Below are 18,022 nucleotides of genomic sequence, written 5' to 3' on the forward strand. Positions count from 1 at the left end.
AAGGATTACTATACGAAAAGTTGTCTAATGTTTTTCATAGCTTTTGTGCACACACATACGCACACACATACACACACACATACACACATACATACACACGGACAGACAGACATGTGCTCAGCTCGTCGAACTGAGTCGATTGGTATATAATACTATGGGTCTCAGAGGCTTCTATCAAAAGTTCGTTTTCGGAGTGAAATGATAGCCTTTCGGTACAACTTAGTTGTACGAGAAAGGCAAAAAGATGAATTTATTTTTTAAATTGAAAGACGCATAAATAAATAATGAAAAAAAAGAACTGTCAAAAAAAAAAATCAAAATGCTACACCAACATGCGAAAGTCATTATCAGTATTTTGAGGAATTTCTTCAAAATACGTTGTCTGCTGTTGTTGATTCCCCAATAGAGAGTATCTTAATTACACCATCCTCAATTAATGCAACAAACTACGCACTGCAAATCGAATCACTCAATTGCCATGCTTGATCGAATATCAATAGTTTCCCAGAAGCTGTCTCACTTGTAAGCCAACCAGAACCATTCATCATCCGCTTTGGTAAACAGCCCAATCAATCGTTGAAATTATACCCGCCGTTGGCTTTCATAACATGCATTTGCAAGTGAAGCCAGCTGAAGTCGCTATCAACAACAACACAGACTATCAAATGGACCATTTGTTGAAACTAATCACTACTAATTAATCCTACATACTGGCGACAGGACCATCTTCCGAGACCACTTATCAACAGTAACACAGCTCTGTCCGTTCAATTAGTTAACAATTTATTCAATCACGCACATACACAAACAATGAGATCATCACAAACCGGTTTCCTGCTGGATCCAGTCGCGTACGGCAGCCACCCGGGAGTAAACTCCCGGATAGCCCTCCATGGCACAACCGTAGCCCCAGGAAACCACTCCGACCAGTTTACCGCCGCTGGCCAGCGGACCACCGGAGTCACCCTGGCAGGCATCCTTGCCACCTTCCCAGTATCCGGCACACAGCATACGGGGCGTGATTCCACCGAAGCCTCCGTACGCGGTCGAACACCGATCCTGGTCCACCGATGGTACATCCGTTGCTCGCAATAGCGTTGTTGACTCGGACCAGTTCTTCGTATCGCCCCATCCGGACACTCGGCACAGGGCTCCCTCCTTGAGTGGCTCATCTTGCATTGGGAGGGCTATCGCGGAACGGGTGTCATCAAATTCGATGTCTTGTTTGAGTTCGATCAGCGAGAAGTCGTAATCGATCGTGTTGCCGTTGTACAGCGGGTGGGGAATGATTCGTTCCAGCTTGAAAACAGTGCCTTCTTTTCTGTTGGTGGATCCGGCCATAATGGTGTACATGGGGCTTGACGATGCTGAAGCGCAATGTGCAGCCGTCAGAATCCAGCGGGAGCTGATGATGGAACCACCGCACATGTGGGAGCCAGCCCAATTACGGAGGGAGACTTGATAGGGGACATCCTCGATGGAGACTGGGAATCCGCCAACTATTCGGCTGGACGACTTAGTGATGAGGTTTTGGAAAAGTGTAGAATGATTCCACCACGGACGTGGACGTTGAGGCAGTTCCGGAGGAGCTGGTAAGGGGAAGCATAAGATGAGTATAATTCTTACCGGATGAAAAAAGTACTTACCGCAGGAAACGCCGACTACAGCGATGGCTACGCAGAGTACAAACAACTTCATGACGTGTTGAGGTGGAATCAAACTATGGTTGCTGGTAGTTTAGTTCGAACTATTTATACAAGTTCTGTGGGTCAGTTATCGAGCTTACTGGAATCGGTCTGGATACTGCGCAGTTAGATAAGATTAGCCTTAGTGGACGATTGACCGATAGCAAAGGCCGTCCTCGCACTTTTCCGGATGGTGACCTTCCTGAAGTGCCACTACTTCCGACCGCAAATCGGTTTTATCCCGAGGTCGCGCGTTCTTATCTATGCTACGTCGAACTAAGCAACGCTGATAATGTCCGAAAAAATGGGTCACCCACGTGTCGGTAATTGCGTCGGTCACCAGACTTGTGTACAGTTAGGAAGATCTTCAATTACATCATATTTCGGTGCACTGCTGCTGAAACCCCGCCGTCAACGTCTTCCAAAGTCGCGCATTAAAACAAGTGAATTAGCATAATTCGATCTGGCAGGTCAGTGGCTGGTACCCCGGATTGCTCGCGATGATTATGGCTTCACGCAGTGATTGATTGCCTTAGGGTGCCCGATCGCTTCTCGTTGCACGTATGTAGGTACGCTCGGTGGCGAAACGTTCCGAAACGATGTGTTAATGGGGCCACTCCGTTCGGCGAAGGTATTCTTGTTCTTCCGCAGCGAGGTGCGGCACCGGACAGCACGACGGCAGGTTTTCGGGACGTGGATAATTGCCGGTCAAGACATCATAAAGATGTTGCTCGTAGGAGGACGGCGGTGGTGGCAAGGCACCCCACGGACTGGGAACTGTGTTGGGGAGGAGGTGTTTACATTGGGCCGTTATGGGCGAAGAACGGCTGGGCAGCAGTTATCGTGAGTGATTTGGCGCGACGAGCAATGGACGGGCGGGTGATGTTGTAATTATGCTAATGTTGGTGGTTTTTCCACGATTCGGCACGAAAGGTTTGATGTCCGCGGAACGGTCGTCGGCTTTTGATGCGGAGAAAGGAAGCAGTGGAGTATCAATTTAGGAGTTGCTATTTAACGATCGTGCAATGGGAGGATTTCACCAGCTGGCATGAGTGAGTAGTCGTCGTTTTCTTGTTTAAACATGCCCCACTGGCAATATTGTCTGAATTCTACCCGGTACAGGTGAAGTGTTTTGTATCTGATTGAAATCCTTTAGTCTATAAAACATGCCAAAAAAGCGAATGTATGATAGCTTAAGGCCAAAAAATATATGGATTAAAGCTGTTAGGACAAAGCGCAGCATACATTATTTTTAGACTCAAATTATTTGGATTTACTTCACTTTAAACAAGTGCGTAATATTTTTCCTTTCAATTATTATTGCAAAACATTATATAAAATGTTAATTTTCTTTTTTTTTCTCTCTCTCGTTCCAGGTATGTTCGAACACAAATCTATGTGAATCAATACGGTAAAACTATCTCAAAGCGTCTTGTTATCAACGTTAATCAATGCTTACTAAAGTTTAATGGTAGCATTTGTTATTGTAATATTGGCATATGTAAAACCTGGATTACTTATTTTCAGATGTCCCTTGCAAATTATATAATCTTTATTTAAAGAACATTGAATAAAACCTAATGAAGACATAATAAAAAAAACCTTTGCCTATCGTAGTGACCACTGCTGGAGTTAAGCTGAGGCACGATCGGGCAATTTTCAAAGGATTTCTCTCAAAACAGTTTCCGACTGTATTCCTAAAACAATTCTCGTAGTTATTCCTGGTATTTTCGAACAATTTCCTAAAAGAATTCTTGTTCAACTTTTCAAAACGACACAAGTAACATTTTTTTCATGAATTAATTTGAGTACTGTCATTCCTCCGGATTTTTTTTAGCAACTTTTACAGAAATCCCTCTAAACCATCGGAGCTTCCTTTTGAAATTGCTTCGGAATTTTCTTTTGGGAATCTTGTCACAAAAACCTTTGGACATTCTTTTATGTTTCCTTCGTAAATTTAAATTGGAAATAAGACGAGCTCGGTTCGGTGGTCTAGTAGCTACCGCTTCTGTCTCATAAGCAGGAGGTCGTGGGTTCAATTCCAGGTATTTCTATATTAGTTCTTTATGTGTTTCACGTTCAAACACAACAATTCCTACTGGAAAAACCTTTCAAACTAACAATTCTAAAACCTCCCGAGGCACCTACGGGAGGTCGGACAACAATTCCTACTGTTAAAACCTTATTCACTAACAATTCCAAAACATCCCGTGGCACCTATGGTAGGTCGTAGAGTTCTCTGCATCTTTTTAAGTAGGTGCCCAAATAACCATCCTTGTCCTTCTTCAGCATTCGAAAGGACGTGGCCAAGACAGATCTCGAATATTGGAGACTGCATTGCTTTTACCTAAGACAGCGGTTCTCAACTAACTCCAGGGGGCACCTCCGACAAAAATGCTAAATGGCGGATGTATTACAATTCCAATCAACTTATTCATAAAGCCTCCTTTCAAGAGGCCCGGAAGCCTCCTTTCAAGAGGCCCGGAAGCCTCCTTTCAAGAGGCCCGGAAGCCTCCTTTCAAGAGGCCCGGAAGCCTCCTTTCAAGAGGCCCGGAAGCCTCCTTTCAAGAGGCCCGGAAGCCTCCTTTCAAGAGGCCCGGAAGCCTCCTTTCAAGAGGCCCGGAAGCCTCCTTTCAAGAGGCCCGAAAGCCTCCTTTCAAGAGGCCCGGAAGCCTCCTTTCAAGAGGCCCGGAAGCCTCCTTTCAAGAGGCCCGGAAGCCTCCTTCCAAGAGGCCCGGAAGTCTCCTTTCAAGAGGCCCGGAAGCCTCCTTTCAAGAGGCCCGGAAGCCTCCTTTCAAGAGGCCCGGAAGCCTCCTTTCAAGAGGCCCGGAAACCTCCTTTCAAGAGGCCTGGAAGCCTCCTTTCATGAGGCCCGGAAGCCTCCTTTCAAGAGGCCCGGAAGCCTCCTTTCAAGAGGCCCGGAAGCCTCCTTTCAAGAGGCCCGGAAGCCTCCTTTCAAGAGGCCCGGAGGCCCACTTTCAAGAGGCCCGGAAGCCTCCTTTCAAGAGGCCCGGAAGCCTCCTTTCAAGAGGCCCGGAAGCCTCCTTTCAAGAGGCCCGGAAGCCTCCTTTCAAGAGGCCCGGAAGCCTCCTTTCAAGAGGCCCGGAAGCCTCCTTTCAAGAGGCCCGGAAGCCTCCTTTCAAGAGGCCCGGAAGCCTCCTTTCAAGAGGCCCGGAAGCCTCCTTTCAAGAGGCTCGGAAGCCTCCTTCTAAGAGGCTCGGAAGCCTCCTTCTAAGAGGCTCGGAAGCCTCCTTCTAAGAGGCTCGGAAGCCTCCTTCTAAGAGGCTCGGAAGCCTCCTTCTAAGAGGCTCGGAAGCCTCCTTCTAAGAGGCTCGGAAGCCTCCTTCTAAGAGGCTCGGAAGCCTCCTTCTAAGAGGCTCGGAAGCCTCCTTCTAAGAGGCTCGGAAGCCTCCTTCTAAGAGGCTCGGAAGCCTCCTTCTAAGAGGCTCGGAAGCCTCCTTCTAAGAGGCTCGGAAGCCTCCTTCTAAGAGGCTCGGAAGCCTCCTTCTAAGAGGCTCGGAAGCCTCCTTCTAAGAGGCTCGGAAGCCTCCTTCTAAGAGGCCCGGAAGCCTCCTTCTAAGAGGCTCGGAAGCCTCCTTCTAAGAGGCTCGGAAGCCTCCTTCTAAGAGGCTCGGAAGCCTCCTTCTAAGAGGCTCGGAAGCCTCCTTCTAAGAGGCTCGGAAGCCTCCTTTCAAGAGGCTCGGAAGCCTCCTTTCAAGAGGCTCGGAAGCCTCCTTTCAAGAGGCTCGGAAGCCTCCTTTCAAGAGGCTCGGAAGCCTCCTTCTAAGAGGCTCGGAAGCCTCCTTCTAAGAGGCTCGGAAGCCTCCTTCTAAGAGGCTCGGAAGCCTCCTTCTAAGAGGCTCGGAAGCCTCCTTCTAAGAGGCTCGGAAGCCTCCTTCTAAGAGGCTCGGAAGCCTCCTTTCAAGAGGCTCGGAAGCCTCCTTTCAAGAGGCTCGGAAGCCTCCTTTCAAGAGGCTCGGAAGCCTCCTTTCAAGAGGCTCGGAAGCCTCCTTTCAAGAGGCTCGGAAGCCTCCTTCCAAGAGGCTCGGAAGCCTCCTTCCAAGAGGCTCGGAAGCCTCCTTCCAAGAGGCTCGGAAGCCTCCTTCCAAGAGGCTCGGAAGCCTCCTTCCAAGAGGCTCGGAAGCCTCCTTCCAAGAGGCTCGGAAGTCTCCTTTCAAGAGGCTCGGAAGTCTCCTTTCAAGAGGCTCGGAAGCCTCCTTTCAAGAGGCTCGGAAGCCTCCTTTCAAGAGGCTCGGAAGTCTCCTTTCAAGAGGCTCGGAAGCCTCCTTTCAAAAGGCTCGGAAGTCTCCTTTCAAGAGGCTCGGAAGCCTCCTTTCAAGAGGCTCGAAGGCCTCCTTTCAAGAGGCCCGGAAGCCTCCTTTCAAGAGGCCCGGAAGCCTCCTTTCAAGAGGCCCGGAAGCCTCCTTTCAAGAGGCCCGGAAGCCTCCTTTCAAGAGGCCCGGAAGCCTCCTTTCAAGAGGCCCGGAAGCCTCCTTCCAAGAGGCCCGGAAGCCTCCTTTCAAGAGGCCCGGAAGCCTCCTTTCAAGAGGCCCGGAAGCCTCCTTTCAAGAGGCCCGGAAGCCTCCTTTCAAGAGGCCCGGAAGCCTCCTTTCAAGAGGCCCGGAAGCCTCCTTTCAAGAGGCCCGGAAGCCTCCTTTCAAGAGGCCCAGAAGCCTCCTTTCAAGAGGCCCGGAAGCCTCCTTTCAAGAGGCCTGGAAGCCTCCTTTCAAGAGGCCCGGAAGCCTCCTTTCAAGAGGCTCAGAGCCTCCTTTCAAGAGGCCTGGAAGCCTCCTTTCAAGAGGCTCGGAAGCCTCCTTTCAAGAGGCTCAGGAAGCCTCCTTTCAAGAGGCTCAGAAGCCTCCTTCAAGAGGCTCAGAAGCCTCCTTCCAAGAGGCTCGGAAGCCTCCTTCAAGAGGCTCAGAAGCCTCCTTCCAAGAGGCTCGGAAGCCTCCTTCAAGAGGCTCAGGCCTCCTTTCAAGAGGCTCGGAAGTCTCCTTTCAAGAGGCTCGGAAGTCTCCTTTCAAGAGGCTCGGAAGCCCCCTTTCAAGAGGCTCGGAAGCCTCCTTTCAAGAGGCTCGGAAGTCTCCTTTCAAGAGGCTCGGAAGCCTCCTTTCAAGAGGCTCGGGCCTCCTTTCAAGAGGCTCAGGCCTCCTTTCAAGAGGCTCGGAAGCCTCCTTTCAAGAGGCTCAGAAGCCTCCTTTCAAGAGGCTCAGAAGCCTCCTTTCAAGAGGTTAGGAAGCCTCCTTTCAAGAGGCTCAGGCCTCCTTTCAAGAGGCCTGGAAGCCTCCTTTCAAGAGGCTCAGGAAGCCTCCTTTCAAGAGGCTCAGAGCCTCCTTTCAAGAGGCCGGAAGCCTCCTTTCAAGAGGCCTCAAGCCTCCTTTCAAGAGGCTCAGGAAGCCTCCTTTCAAGAGGCTCAGAAGCCTCCTTTCAAGAGGCTCAGAAGCCTCCTTTCAAGAGGCTCAGAAGCCTCCTTTCAAGAGGCCTCAGAAGCCTCCTTTCAAGAGGCTCAGAGCCTCCTTTCAAGAGGCCTGGAAGCCTCCTTTCAAGAGGCTCGGAAGCCTCCTTTCAAGAGGCTCAGGAAGCCTCCTTTCAAGAGGCTCAGAGCCTCCTTTCAAGAGGCCTGGAAGCCTCCTTTCAAGAGGCTCAGGAAGCCTCCTTTCAAGAGGCTCAGAAGCCTCCTTTCAAGAGGCTCAGAAGCCTCCTTTCAAGAGGCTCAGGCCTCCTTTCAAGAGGCTCAGGAAGCCTCCTTTCAAGAGGCTCAGAAGCCTCCTTTCAAGAGGCTCAGGCCTCCTTTCAAGAGGCTCAGAAGCCTCCTTTCAAGAGGCTCAGAAGCCTCCTTTCAAGAGGCTCCAAGCCTCCTTTCAAGAGGCTCAGAAGCCTCCTTTCAAGAGGCTCAGAAGCCTCCTTTCAAGAGGCTCAGGCCTCCTTTCAAGAGGCCCGAAGCCTCCTTTCAAGAGGCTCCAGCCTCCTTTCAAGAGGCTCAGAAGCCTCCTTTCAAGAGGCTCAGAAGCCTCCTTTCAAGAGGCTCAGAAGCCTCCTTTCAAGAGGCTCAGGAAGCCTCCTTTCAAGAGGCTCAGAAGCCTCCTTTCAAGAGGCTCAGGCCTCCTTTCAAGAGGCCTCAGAAGCCTCCTTTCAAGAGGCTCAGAAGCCTCCTTTCAAGAGGCTCAGAGCCTCCTTTCAAGAGGCTCGGAAGCCTCCTTTCAAGAGGCTCAGGAAGCCTCCTTCAAGAGGCTCAGAAGCCTCCTTTCAAGAGGCTCAGAAGCCTCCTTTCAAGAGGCTCAGAAGCCTCCTTTCAAGAGGCTCAGGCCTCCTTTCAAGAGGCTCAGAAGCCTCCTTTCAAGAGGCTCAGGCCTCCTTTCAAGAGGCTCAGGAAGCCTCCTTTCAAGAGGCTCAGAAGCCTCCTTTCAAGAGGCTCAGAGCCTCCTTTCAAGAGGCTCGGAAGCCTCCTTTCAAGAGGCTCAGGAAGCCTCCTTTCAAGAGGCTCCAGCCTCCTTTCAAGAGGCTCAGAAGCCTCCTTTCAAGAGGCTCGGAAGCCTCCTTTCAAGAGGCTCGGAAGCCTCCTTTCAAGAGGCCCGGAAGCCTCCTTTCAAGAGGCTCAGAAGCCTCCTTTCAAGAGGCTCAGAAGCCTCCTTTCAAGAGGCTCAGAAGCCTCCTTTCAAGAGGCTCAGAAGCCTCCTTTCAAGAGGCTCAGGCCTCCTTTCAAGAGGCTCAGGCCTCCTTTCAAGAGGCTCAGAAGCCTCCTTTCAAGAGGCTCAGCCTCCTTTCAAGAGGCCCGGAAGCCTCCTTTCAAGAGGCTCAGGAAGCCTCCTTTCAAGAGGCTCAGAAGCCTCCTTCAAGAGGCTCAGGAAGCCTCCTTTCAAGAGGCTCAGCCTCCTTTCAAGAGGCTCAGAAGCCTCCTTTCAAGAGGCTCAGAAGCCTCCTTTCAAGAGGCTCAGAAGCCTCCTTTCAAGAGGCTCAGGCCTCCTTTCAAGAGGCTCGGAAGCCTCCTTTCAAGAGGCTCAGAAGCCTCCTTTCAAGAGGCTCGGAAGCCTCCTTTCAAGAGGCTCAGAGCCTCCTTTCAAGAGGCCCGGAAGCCTCCTTTCAAGAGGCTCAGAGCCTCCTTTCAAGAGGCTCAGGAAGCCTCCTTTCAAGAGGCTCAGAAGCCTCCTTTCAAGAGGCTCAGAAGCCTCCTTTCAAGAGGCTCAGAAGCCTCCTTTCAAGAGGCTCAGGAAGCCTCCTTTCAAGAGGCTCGGAAGCCTCCTTTCAAGAGGCTCAGGAAGCCTCCTTTCAAGAGGCCTGGAAGCCTCCTTTCAAGAGGCTCAGAGCCTCCTTTCAAGAGGCTCAGCCTCCTTCAAGAGGCCTCAGAAGCCTCCTTTCAAGAGGCTCAGGAAGCCTCCTTTCAAGAGGCTCAGAAGCCTCCTTTCAAGAGGCTCGGAAGCCTCCTTTCAAGAGGCTCGGAAGCCTCCTTTCAAGAGGCTCGGAAGCCTCCTTTCAAGAGGCTCGGAAGCCTCCTTTCAAGAGGCTCGGAAGCCTCCTTCCAAGAGGCTCGGAAGTCTTCTTTCAAGAGGCTCGGAAGCCTCCTTTCAAGAGGCTCGGAAGTCTCCTTTCAAGAGGCTCGGAAGTCTCCTTTCAAGAGGCTCGGAAGTCTCCTTTCAAGAGGCTCGGAAGTCTCCTTTCAAGAGGCTCGGAAGCCTCCTTTCAAGAGGCTCGGAAGCCTCCTTTCAAGAGGCCCGGAAGCTTCCAAGATGTCCGGTAGTTTCCCTTCAAGAGGCCAGGAAGAGGCACTTTTCTACGCGGATTTGGAAATCTAAGCGTTTTTTTTATTCTTCTGACGCGATTTGTTCACGCTGGTTTTGATATTCAAGCTATTTTTCTAAACGGAAAATAACTTTTACGCGGTTTATAAACATTATCAAAAATTAAAAAAAAAAAATTGTGGCAAAAATCGAATGGTTTTGTTGCCTAAATCAAATGTTGCCAAAACTAAATTTTCCCAAATTCGAATGGGGTCTGTGTGATGATTATACAGTTTACAAAAATTGAAGGCAAAGCTATACCGAAGCTGCGTGTGTCTTAATTCAGTAATCAAGTTTTTACAAATCACGAACATGAAATAGGTATCAATGATAAACGAAACCGATTGCGCTTTCATTGTCAGTTCCCTCCGTAGGATAAACACATTATGAAACAAGTTAATATCATCTAATCTAATGCAATTTCTCACGGCCCGCTTCCACAACCGGTCCAATTTGGCACGGCTTCACGAGTATGCACTAGAATCTGGATCATATCCATAGACATTGGTTCCGCTATTCCACAGAGAAATGATCCCATCACCCGTACCTTGCTTGCCAAGATACCGCAAGTGTTCAACCTTCGTTTCGAATGTTCATGAAGGAAAAAAATAATTAAAATTCGTCCGTTCGGGTCGGTCAGTGCCATCAGGAATCGGATTGGCTGAGAGTTCCACCGCGATCAGCTGCGCCCATAATCATCAGCTCATCCTCGCTTGGGCCAGCTCGAGCCGGATCAGTGCAGAACGACAACAACAGTTCCGAAGTTCAACGCGGCTCCGATGCGCGCTCGCATAACCAGCTGAAACCAATTGACGTTAGTTGATTTCTTTTTATTATTTATACAATTCGAACCGATTACGATGTCGGACAGTGGGAAGCGAGAACTGGACGCCAATTGATTGCGGTACCACTCGCCGCGGTCCAACCAGTCGTCGTAGTGCACGCTGACTAGGCCAAACCCCCGCTGTAGATAATATTGACGGAGTTGTTTACAGACCATCAGCGCAGCATCGCCGATCGATCGTCATGACTCTTGCCGTAGTTCTCGAGCGCAAACGGGGTTCACTTCTAGCAAGTAACTAGGTAATTGGTGCTAGACATGGGCTGTAAATTTCCACCGTGAGGAGGCATACGTACGAAGCGTTGAAGCTGCTGGTGGCACGTAAACGGTTTTTAATGAACCGTGCCGCCGCGCGTATACTCAACCGCATGGAAAACTCGCTCAACTGGAAGTCATCGCCGCGGCGTCGCAAGCACGAGTCACTAACCGTAACTTGATGTAACGAAACGGTTGCTTTCTGAACTTGATTCAACCTTGAAGCTCTCGACGGCGGGAATCGCTGTTGTTCGTTCGTTCTAATAGTCTAGAATCCAGTTCGGAAAGATCACAAACAGTATGGTGCCGCCTGTCTCGCTCGGGGGCAAATCGAATGCATGAAGCCAATGTTGTCACTGTTTATTGGAGATCAACAATCACTTCCGCACTTGTGATCAACAGAAGGCTCGATTTCCTCTATAGGATACATTAGATGCTAATTTTGACGACGAAACGCCGTGAAAACACGAAAAGACAAAAAGATGGAAACATGAAAAGACGAAAAGACGTTAATACGTACAGACGAAAAGACAGAAAGATGAAAAGACGAAAATAATAAATAAAATATTAATTGGACAAAACCGTCAGTAATTTGAAAATTTTACTCATTTAACAACTTACTGCAGGGTTAGCAGAAATCGCTCTCAATAGATAACGAACAATGATAAAAGAAAAACAAAAACTGCCCCGATTCGTAATAAGCCATGATAACAAATTTATCTAACTTTTAACAAATGCGAAAAAACAAAATCGGATAAGAAAATTATTTTGAGCTTTTTAGTGGAATGTCTTCACTTGTCATAAGACGAGTTAATACAATCCCATTGAATTCCACCACTTAATTGTATCTTGACAGATACGTATTTCGACCTCAACAGTAAGGCCGTCTTCAGTGTCTCGTACGACTTCGTCGAGTCAAGTACGAGACACTGAAGACGGCCTTACTGTTGAGGTCGAAATACGTATCTGTCAAGATACAATTAAGTGGTGGAATTCAATGGGATTGTATTAACTCGTCTTATGACAAGTGAAAATCGGATAGACAGCCCTCACAGAAAGTTATGATTCTAGCTTTGTTCTCGCTAATTTTGTGTTGTTTACCACACAGCTGTGTGGAACAAGTTGAAATGCATCATCAGAACCAGTGCCCCCGCGTTTGGAGCTTTCCAAAAGAAATATATCATGAGGCATAGCCTCCCGAATCAGTTTTTTATGCAATGACAGCTTGCGGAAAAAGTCTCTCACGGTATGCTACACATCGTATATGTATACAGAGGTGATAAGTGAGAGACTGTTTCATTCTCTTTTGGATTTAATCCCTGACAATCTGTCCTCAAACAAAATCAACATGAAAAATGGTTTCAAAATTTGATTTAAAATTGGAAAAATGTGCATCATTTATTTTTTGTTAAGTTAACTTTTAAAAACTTCACAATATTTGAAAACTAAATAAGTAAAAGATTTAATTCTAAAAATACGTTGCAGGTTATCACTTTCCTTCGGTAAGATTCGAAACCGCGAGGCTCAGAACAATCACGGAAATAAAGTATAAAAAAACTCACCGTAGAATAATGATTACGTCCAATACATTTTTCAAATTTAATCATACACATACTTGACACAGAGTTTTCAAACATTGTAATTAATGTCCATGTCGAGTGATAAATGGCCATGAACAGGTAATTAGCATTGAATGATTAAAAATATCCTCAAAAACGTTTAAAAAATTATTTGCTTCAATTATTTGAAAAAATCAGATTTTTTCTTAACCTAATATGTCCTTCCATTTACTTCCACTATTAACCTTTTTATGTATCAACAATCAGATACGCATTTCGTTTCCTACTTGGAAACTTCTTCAGTTAATTGCATATTATTCGGCAACTCGGCCGTACGAAAACCATTTTTTTGTTAAATATCTTGGCTGTGCATATGCACAGCATATGTTTCGAAATGGACAAATTGATATGAAATTTGCGAAAAAGAATCCACGTGTCTTGGAGGGACTCGAACCCTCAACCTCCTACTCTCTAGATAGGCGTGATAACCCCTACACAACAAGACCACTTAAAGGTCACGTTTGCGGAAAAGCCATCAGAATCCGAGTACCAACCTCCACCGCGGTTAGCTCTCTTTTTGCAAATTGAATATCTTTCGGATGCTTGATTTGCCCAATCTCCACATTTGCTTTACTGTTGTATATCCACAGCCAATAGAGTGCACATTGTTTATTAAACAAGAGGATCGCACTCCATGCCCCCAGCAACGGACTGGGCGGGACGGTATAGAATGCGAATTCAATCGCACTCTGCTGTGCCAAAGGCTTGCTTGGCTAAAGCATTTGATGAGTTTGATTGCCTTTGCGTAAACGGTCGCGTGTACTCAGACGACTAATGACGGTGAAAGACCGACACTTGATTACAATTAATTGCATATTATTCGGCAACTCGGCCGTACGAAAACCATTTTTTTCTTAAATATCTTGGCTGTGCATATGCACAGCATATGTTTCGAAATGGACAAATTGATATGAAATTTGCGAAAAAGAATCCACGTGTCTTGGAGGGACTCGAACCCTCAACCTCCTACTCTCTAGATAGGCGTGATAACCCCTACACAACAAGACCACTTAAAGGTCACGTTTGCGGAAAAGCCATCAGAATCCGAGTACCAACCTCCACCGCGGTTAGCGCTCTTTTTTGCAAATTGAATATCTTTCGGATGCTTGATTTGCCCAATCTCCACATTTGCTTTACTGTTGTATATCCACAGCCAAGCGAGTGCACATTGTTTATTAAACGAGAGGATCGCACTCCATGCCCCCAGCAACGGACTGGGCGGGACGGTATAGAATGCGAATTCAATCGCACTCTGCTGTGCCAAAGGCTTGCTTGGCTAAAGCATTTGATGAGTTTGATTGCCTTTGCGTAAACGGTCGCGTGTACTCAGACGACTAATGACGGTGAAAGACCGACACTTGATTACAATTAATTGCATATTATTCGGCAACTCGGCCGTACGAAAACCATTTTTTGTTAAATATCTTGGCTGTGCATATGCACAGCATATGTTTCGAAATGGACAAATTGATATGAAATTTGCGAAAAAGAATCCACGTGTCTTGGAGGGACTCGAACCCTCAACCTCCTACTCTCTAGATAGGCGTGATAACCCCTACACAACAAGACCACTTAAAGGTCACGTTTGCGGAAAAGCCATCAGAATCCGAGTACCAACCTCCACCGCGGTTAGCTCTCTTTTTTGCAAATTGAATATCTTTCGGATGCTTGATTTGCCCAATCTCCACATTTGCTTTACTGTTGTATATCCACAGCCAAGCGAGTGCACATTGTTTATTAAACGAGAGGATCGCACTCCATGCCCCCCAGCAACGGACTGGGCGGGACGGTATAGAATGCGAATTCAATCGCACTCATATCAATTTGTCCATTTCGAAACATATGCTGTGCATATGCACAGCCAAGATATTTAACAAAAAAATGGTTTTCGTACGGCCGAGTTGCCGAATAATATGCAATTAATTGTAATCAAGTGTCGGTCTTTCACCGTCATTAGTCGTCTGAGTACACGCGACCGTTTACGCAAAGGCAATCAAACTCATCAAATGCTTTAGCCAAGCAAGCCTTTGGCACAGCAGAGTGCGATTGAATTCGCATTCTATACCGTCCCGCCCAGTCCGTTGCTGGGGGCATGGAGTGCGATCCTCTCGTTTAATAAACAATGTGCACTCGCTTGGCTGTGGATATACAACAGTAAAGCAAATGGTGAGATTGGGCAAATCAAGCATCCGAAAGATATTCAATTTGCAAAAAAGAGAGCTAACCGCGGTGGAGGTTGGTACTCGGATTCTGATGGCTTTTCCGCAAACGTGACCTTTAAGTGGTCTTGTTGTGTAGGGGTTATCACGCCTATCTAGAGAGTAGGAGGTTGAGGGTTCGAGTCCCTCCAAGACACGTGGATTCTTTTTCGCAAATTTCATATCAATTTGTCCATTTCGAAACATATGCTGTGCATATGCACAGCCAAGATATTTAACTTCTTCAGTGTTTGTTATCGACTGAAGAAAAACATTGCTCATTAACTTTAAATATGGTGTGTAGGTAGAACTGTAGGTAAAAATTAGGGCATGTCACTTGTACCGATTCGTCGTCGTCCCGTGGGTAGTAATCTGAACAGCCAGGTATATCCGTTTCCTTGATCTTTGTTAAGTAAGTTTATTTGTTTTTGTTTGTAAATTTCTAAGCTTTCCGCTACGTCAAATTTCCAAGGATTTTGTATTTGTCTGAGAAGTGATATGTTGTCTTTGGTTAATTGATGATCTTCGTTAAATATATGTTCGGCTACTTTAGATTTGAAATGATAATGTATACCCTTTTCAGTGTCTTTGTTTGCTTTAGTTACTTTTGCCAAATGTTCTTTGAACCTCGTGTCTAGTGTTCGTTTTGTCTGTCCTATGTAGATTTTGTCACAGTGTGGGCATGATATTTTATAAACTCCAGATTTTCCTAATGCGTCAACAGGGTCTTTTGTGCTTCCAAGTAGTGTCTTCAGTTGGTTGTTCCTGCTACTGAAAACTAACTTTCGAAGAAACTTCCGAAGGAATTCCCGCAGGAACTTCCGAAGGAATTCCCGCAGGAATTTCCGAAGGAATTCCCGCAGGTACTTCCGAAGGAATTCCAGCAGGAACTTCTGAAGGAATTCCCGCAGGAACTTCCGAAGAAATTCCCGGAGGAACTTCCGAAGAAATTCCCGGAGGAACTTTCGAAGGAATTCCCGCAGGAACTTCTGGAGGAATTGCCGGAGAAACTTCCGAAGGAATTCCCGGAAGAACTTCCGAAAGAATTCCCGGAAGAACTTCCGAAGGAATTCCCGGAAGAACTTCCGAAGGAATTCCCGTAGGAACTTCCGAAGGAATTCCCGTAGGAACTTCCGAAGGAATTCCCGTAGGAACTTCCGAAGGAATTCCCGTAGGAACTTCCGAAGGAATTCCCGTAGGAACTTCCGAAGGAATTCCCGTAGGAACTTCCGAAGGAATTCCAGGAGAAACTTTCAAAGGAATTCCCGGAGGAACTTCCGAAGAAACTTCCGAAGGAATTCCCGTAGGAACTTCCGAAGGAATTCCCGGAGGAACTTCCGATGGAATTCCCGCAGGAACTTCCGAAGGAATTCCAGCAGGAACTTCCGAAAGAATTCCCGCAGGAACTTCCGAAGGAATTCCCGCAGGTACTTCCGAAGGAATTCCAGCAGGAACTTCCGAAGGAATTCCCGCAGGAACTTCCGAAGAAATTCCCGGAGGAACTTTCGAAGAAATTCCCGGAGGAACTTCCGAAGGAATTCCCGCAGGAACTTCCGGAGGAATTGCCGGAGGAACTTCCGAAGGAATTTCCGGAAGAACTTCCGAAGGAATTCCCGAAAGAACTTCCGAAGGAATTCCCGTTGGAACTTCCGAAGGAATTCCCGGAGAAACTTCCGAAGGAATTCCCGGAGAAAATTCCGAAGGAATTCCCGGAGAAAATTCCGAAGGAATTCCCGGAGGAACTTCCGAAAGAATTCCCGGAGGAACTTCCGAAAGAATTCCCGGAGGAATTTTCCGGAGGAATTACCGGAGGAACTTCCGAAGGAATTTCCGGAGGAACTTCCGAAGGAATTTCCGGAGGAACTTCCGAAGAAATTTCCAGAGGAATTTCCGAAGGAATTCCCAAAGGAACTTCCGATGGAATTCCCAGAGGAACTTCCGAAGAAATTTCCAGAGGAATTTCCGAAGGAATTCCCAAAGGAACTTCCGATGGAATTCCCAGAGGAACTTCCGAAGGAATTCTCAGAGGAACTTCCGAAGGAAATTCCGGAGAAACTACCGAAGGAATTCCCGGAGGAACTTCCTAAGGAATTCTCGGAGGAACTCCCGAAGGAATTCCCGGAGGAACTTTCGAAGGATTTTCCGAAGGAACTTCCGAAAGAATTCCCGAAGGTACTTCCGAAGGAACTCCCGCAGGAACTTCCGAAGGAATTCTCGCAGGAACTTCCGAAGAAATTCCCGCAGGAACTCCCACAGGAACTTTCGGAGGAATTTCCACAGGAACTTCCAAAGGAATTCCCGGAGGATGTTCCGAAGGAATTCCCGGAGGAACTTCCGAAGGAGTTCCCAGAGGAACTTCCGAAGGAATTCCCAGAGGAACTTCCGAAGGAATTCCCAGAGGAACTTCCGCAGGAATTCCCAGAGGAATTTCCGAAGGAATTCCCAGAGGAACTTCCTGAACTTAATCCTAGAATTAAAAAAACACATAAATAAAGCTTAAAAAAGTAAAAAAAATGGAGGAACTTCCGATGGAATTTCCTGAGGAACTTCCGAAGAAATTCCCGGAGGAACTTCCGAAGGAATTCCCGGAGGAACTTCCGAAAGAATTCCTGGAGGAACTTCCGAAGGAATTTCCGGAGGAACTTTCGAAGGAATTCCCGGAGGAACTTCCGAAGGAATTTTCGGAGGAACTTTCGAAGGAATTCCCTGAGGAACTTTCGAAGGAACTCCCGGTGGAACTTCCGAAGAAACTATAAAAAGAAAAACGCATTGTAAAATCATTACCGGAAAATTTAAACATGTGCATCCAAAAATTCAATTTGGAATTATTGCTTCTTTCGTATTTTAAAAAAATAAGGATTGTATTTTTAAATTTCGCTTAACCCTTCCAGAACGACTTTTCTTATTTTGGGTTTGAGGACGGCACACCGATTTGTTTTTTTCACTGTGTCCTGTCGAAACTAATACAGAAAGAAAAAAAGCGTGGAAATATTTGTTTTTGATGTCTTAGGTCGTTCAAACTGCTCTGGAGTACAATTCTTGGGAATAAGATGTACTAATCGTTCATATCAGGTACAGCAAAACTTCACAAGGACGCCCTTATTCATGGAGTACAATTCCTCAAATGTATCTGCAAATATTTTTGGAAATAAAATGTGCTAAGATAACAATTTTGTCTTAGAATACGCATGAGATTATAAGACATAAAATTATCGAGTTTCGAATAAACGTAACATAACAGATACCATAGTTAAGCAAGAACAAATTTTCTTGGAAATTTTGTGCAAAGTTTCGAACTATTATACGTTGACTCGCTACCACCATCTATTCAACTGATTGCGGAATTTCATATGGACGCAACTAATGAGCAATCATCAAATGCAGCCAATAGGTTTGACAGCTGCATTCGGGCTGCGTTTTACACTAAAATGATCGTCGCGCCATCTCCAAAAGATTGCCAATTGTATTCCTACCCGAGCAGTACAAGGCAGGCAAAAATGGTTGCAGCAACTTGACTGTGACTAAATCTGGTTACATATAAGTCATAGAAACCCATGTGGAACATGTGTGCTGCTAGGATAATGTTGAATACATTTTAGTCAACGGCTGCGGATGCCTACACAGTGCACACGGATCGGATACCACTCTT

At 46.8% G+C, this 18,022-nt stretch overlaps 2 protein-coding genes across 6 annotated transcripts in view; one reads left to right on the forward strand and one right to left on the reverse strand.

The window, feature by feature from the left end:
- LOC134226160 (ras-related protein Rap-2a) overlaps positions 1-18,022 on the forward strand; it is a 486,525-nt gene that overhangs the window by 224,551 nt on the left and 243,952 nt on the right. The window lies entirely within an intron of this gene.
- On the reverse strand, positions 761-1,791 carry LOC134223303 (trypsin 3A1-like). The gene is made up of 2 exons (XM_062702452.1): positions 1,647-1,791; positions 761-1,589 (listed from the first exon to the last, which is right to left on the reverse strand). The coding sequence occupies exons 1-2, from the start codon at positions 1,696-1,698 to the stop codon at positions 820-822; spliced, it is 822 nt and encodes a 273-aa protein (XP_062558436.1). The 5' UTR covers positions 1,699-1,791; the 3' UTR covers positions 761-819.

This window comes from Armigeres subalbatus, chromosome 3 (assembly GCF_024139115.2).
Source record: "Armigeres subalbatus isolate Guangzhou_Male chromosome 3, GZ_Asu_2, whole genome shotgun sequence".
Classification (NCBI taxonomy): Eukaryota; Metazoa; Arthropoda; class Insecta; order Diptera; family Culicidae; genus Armigeres; species Armigeres subalbatus.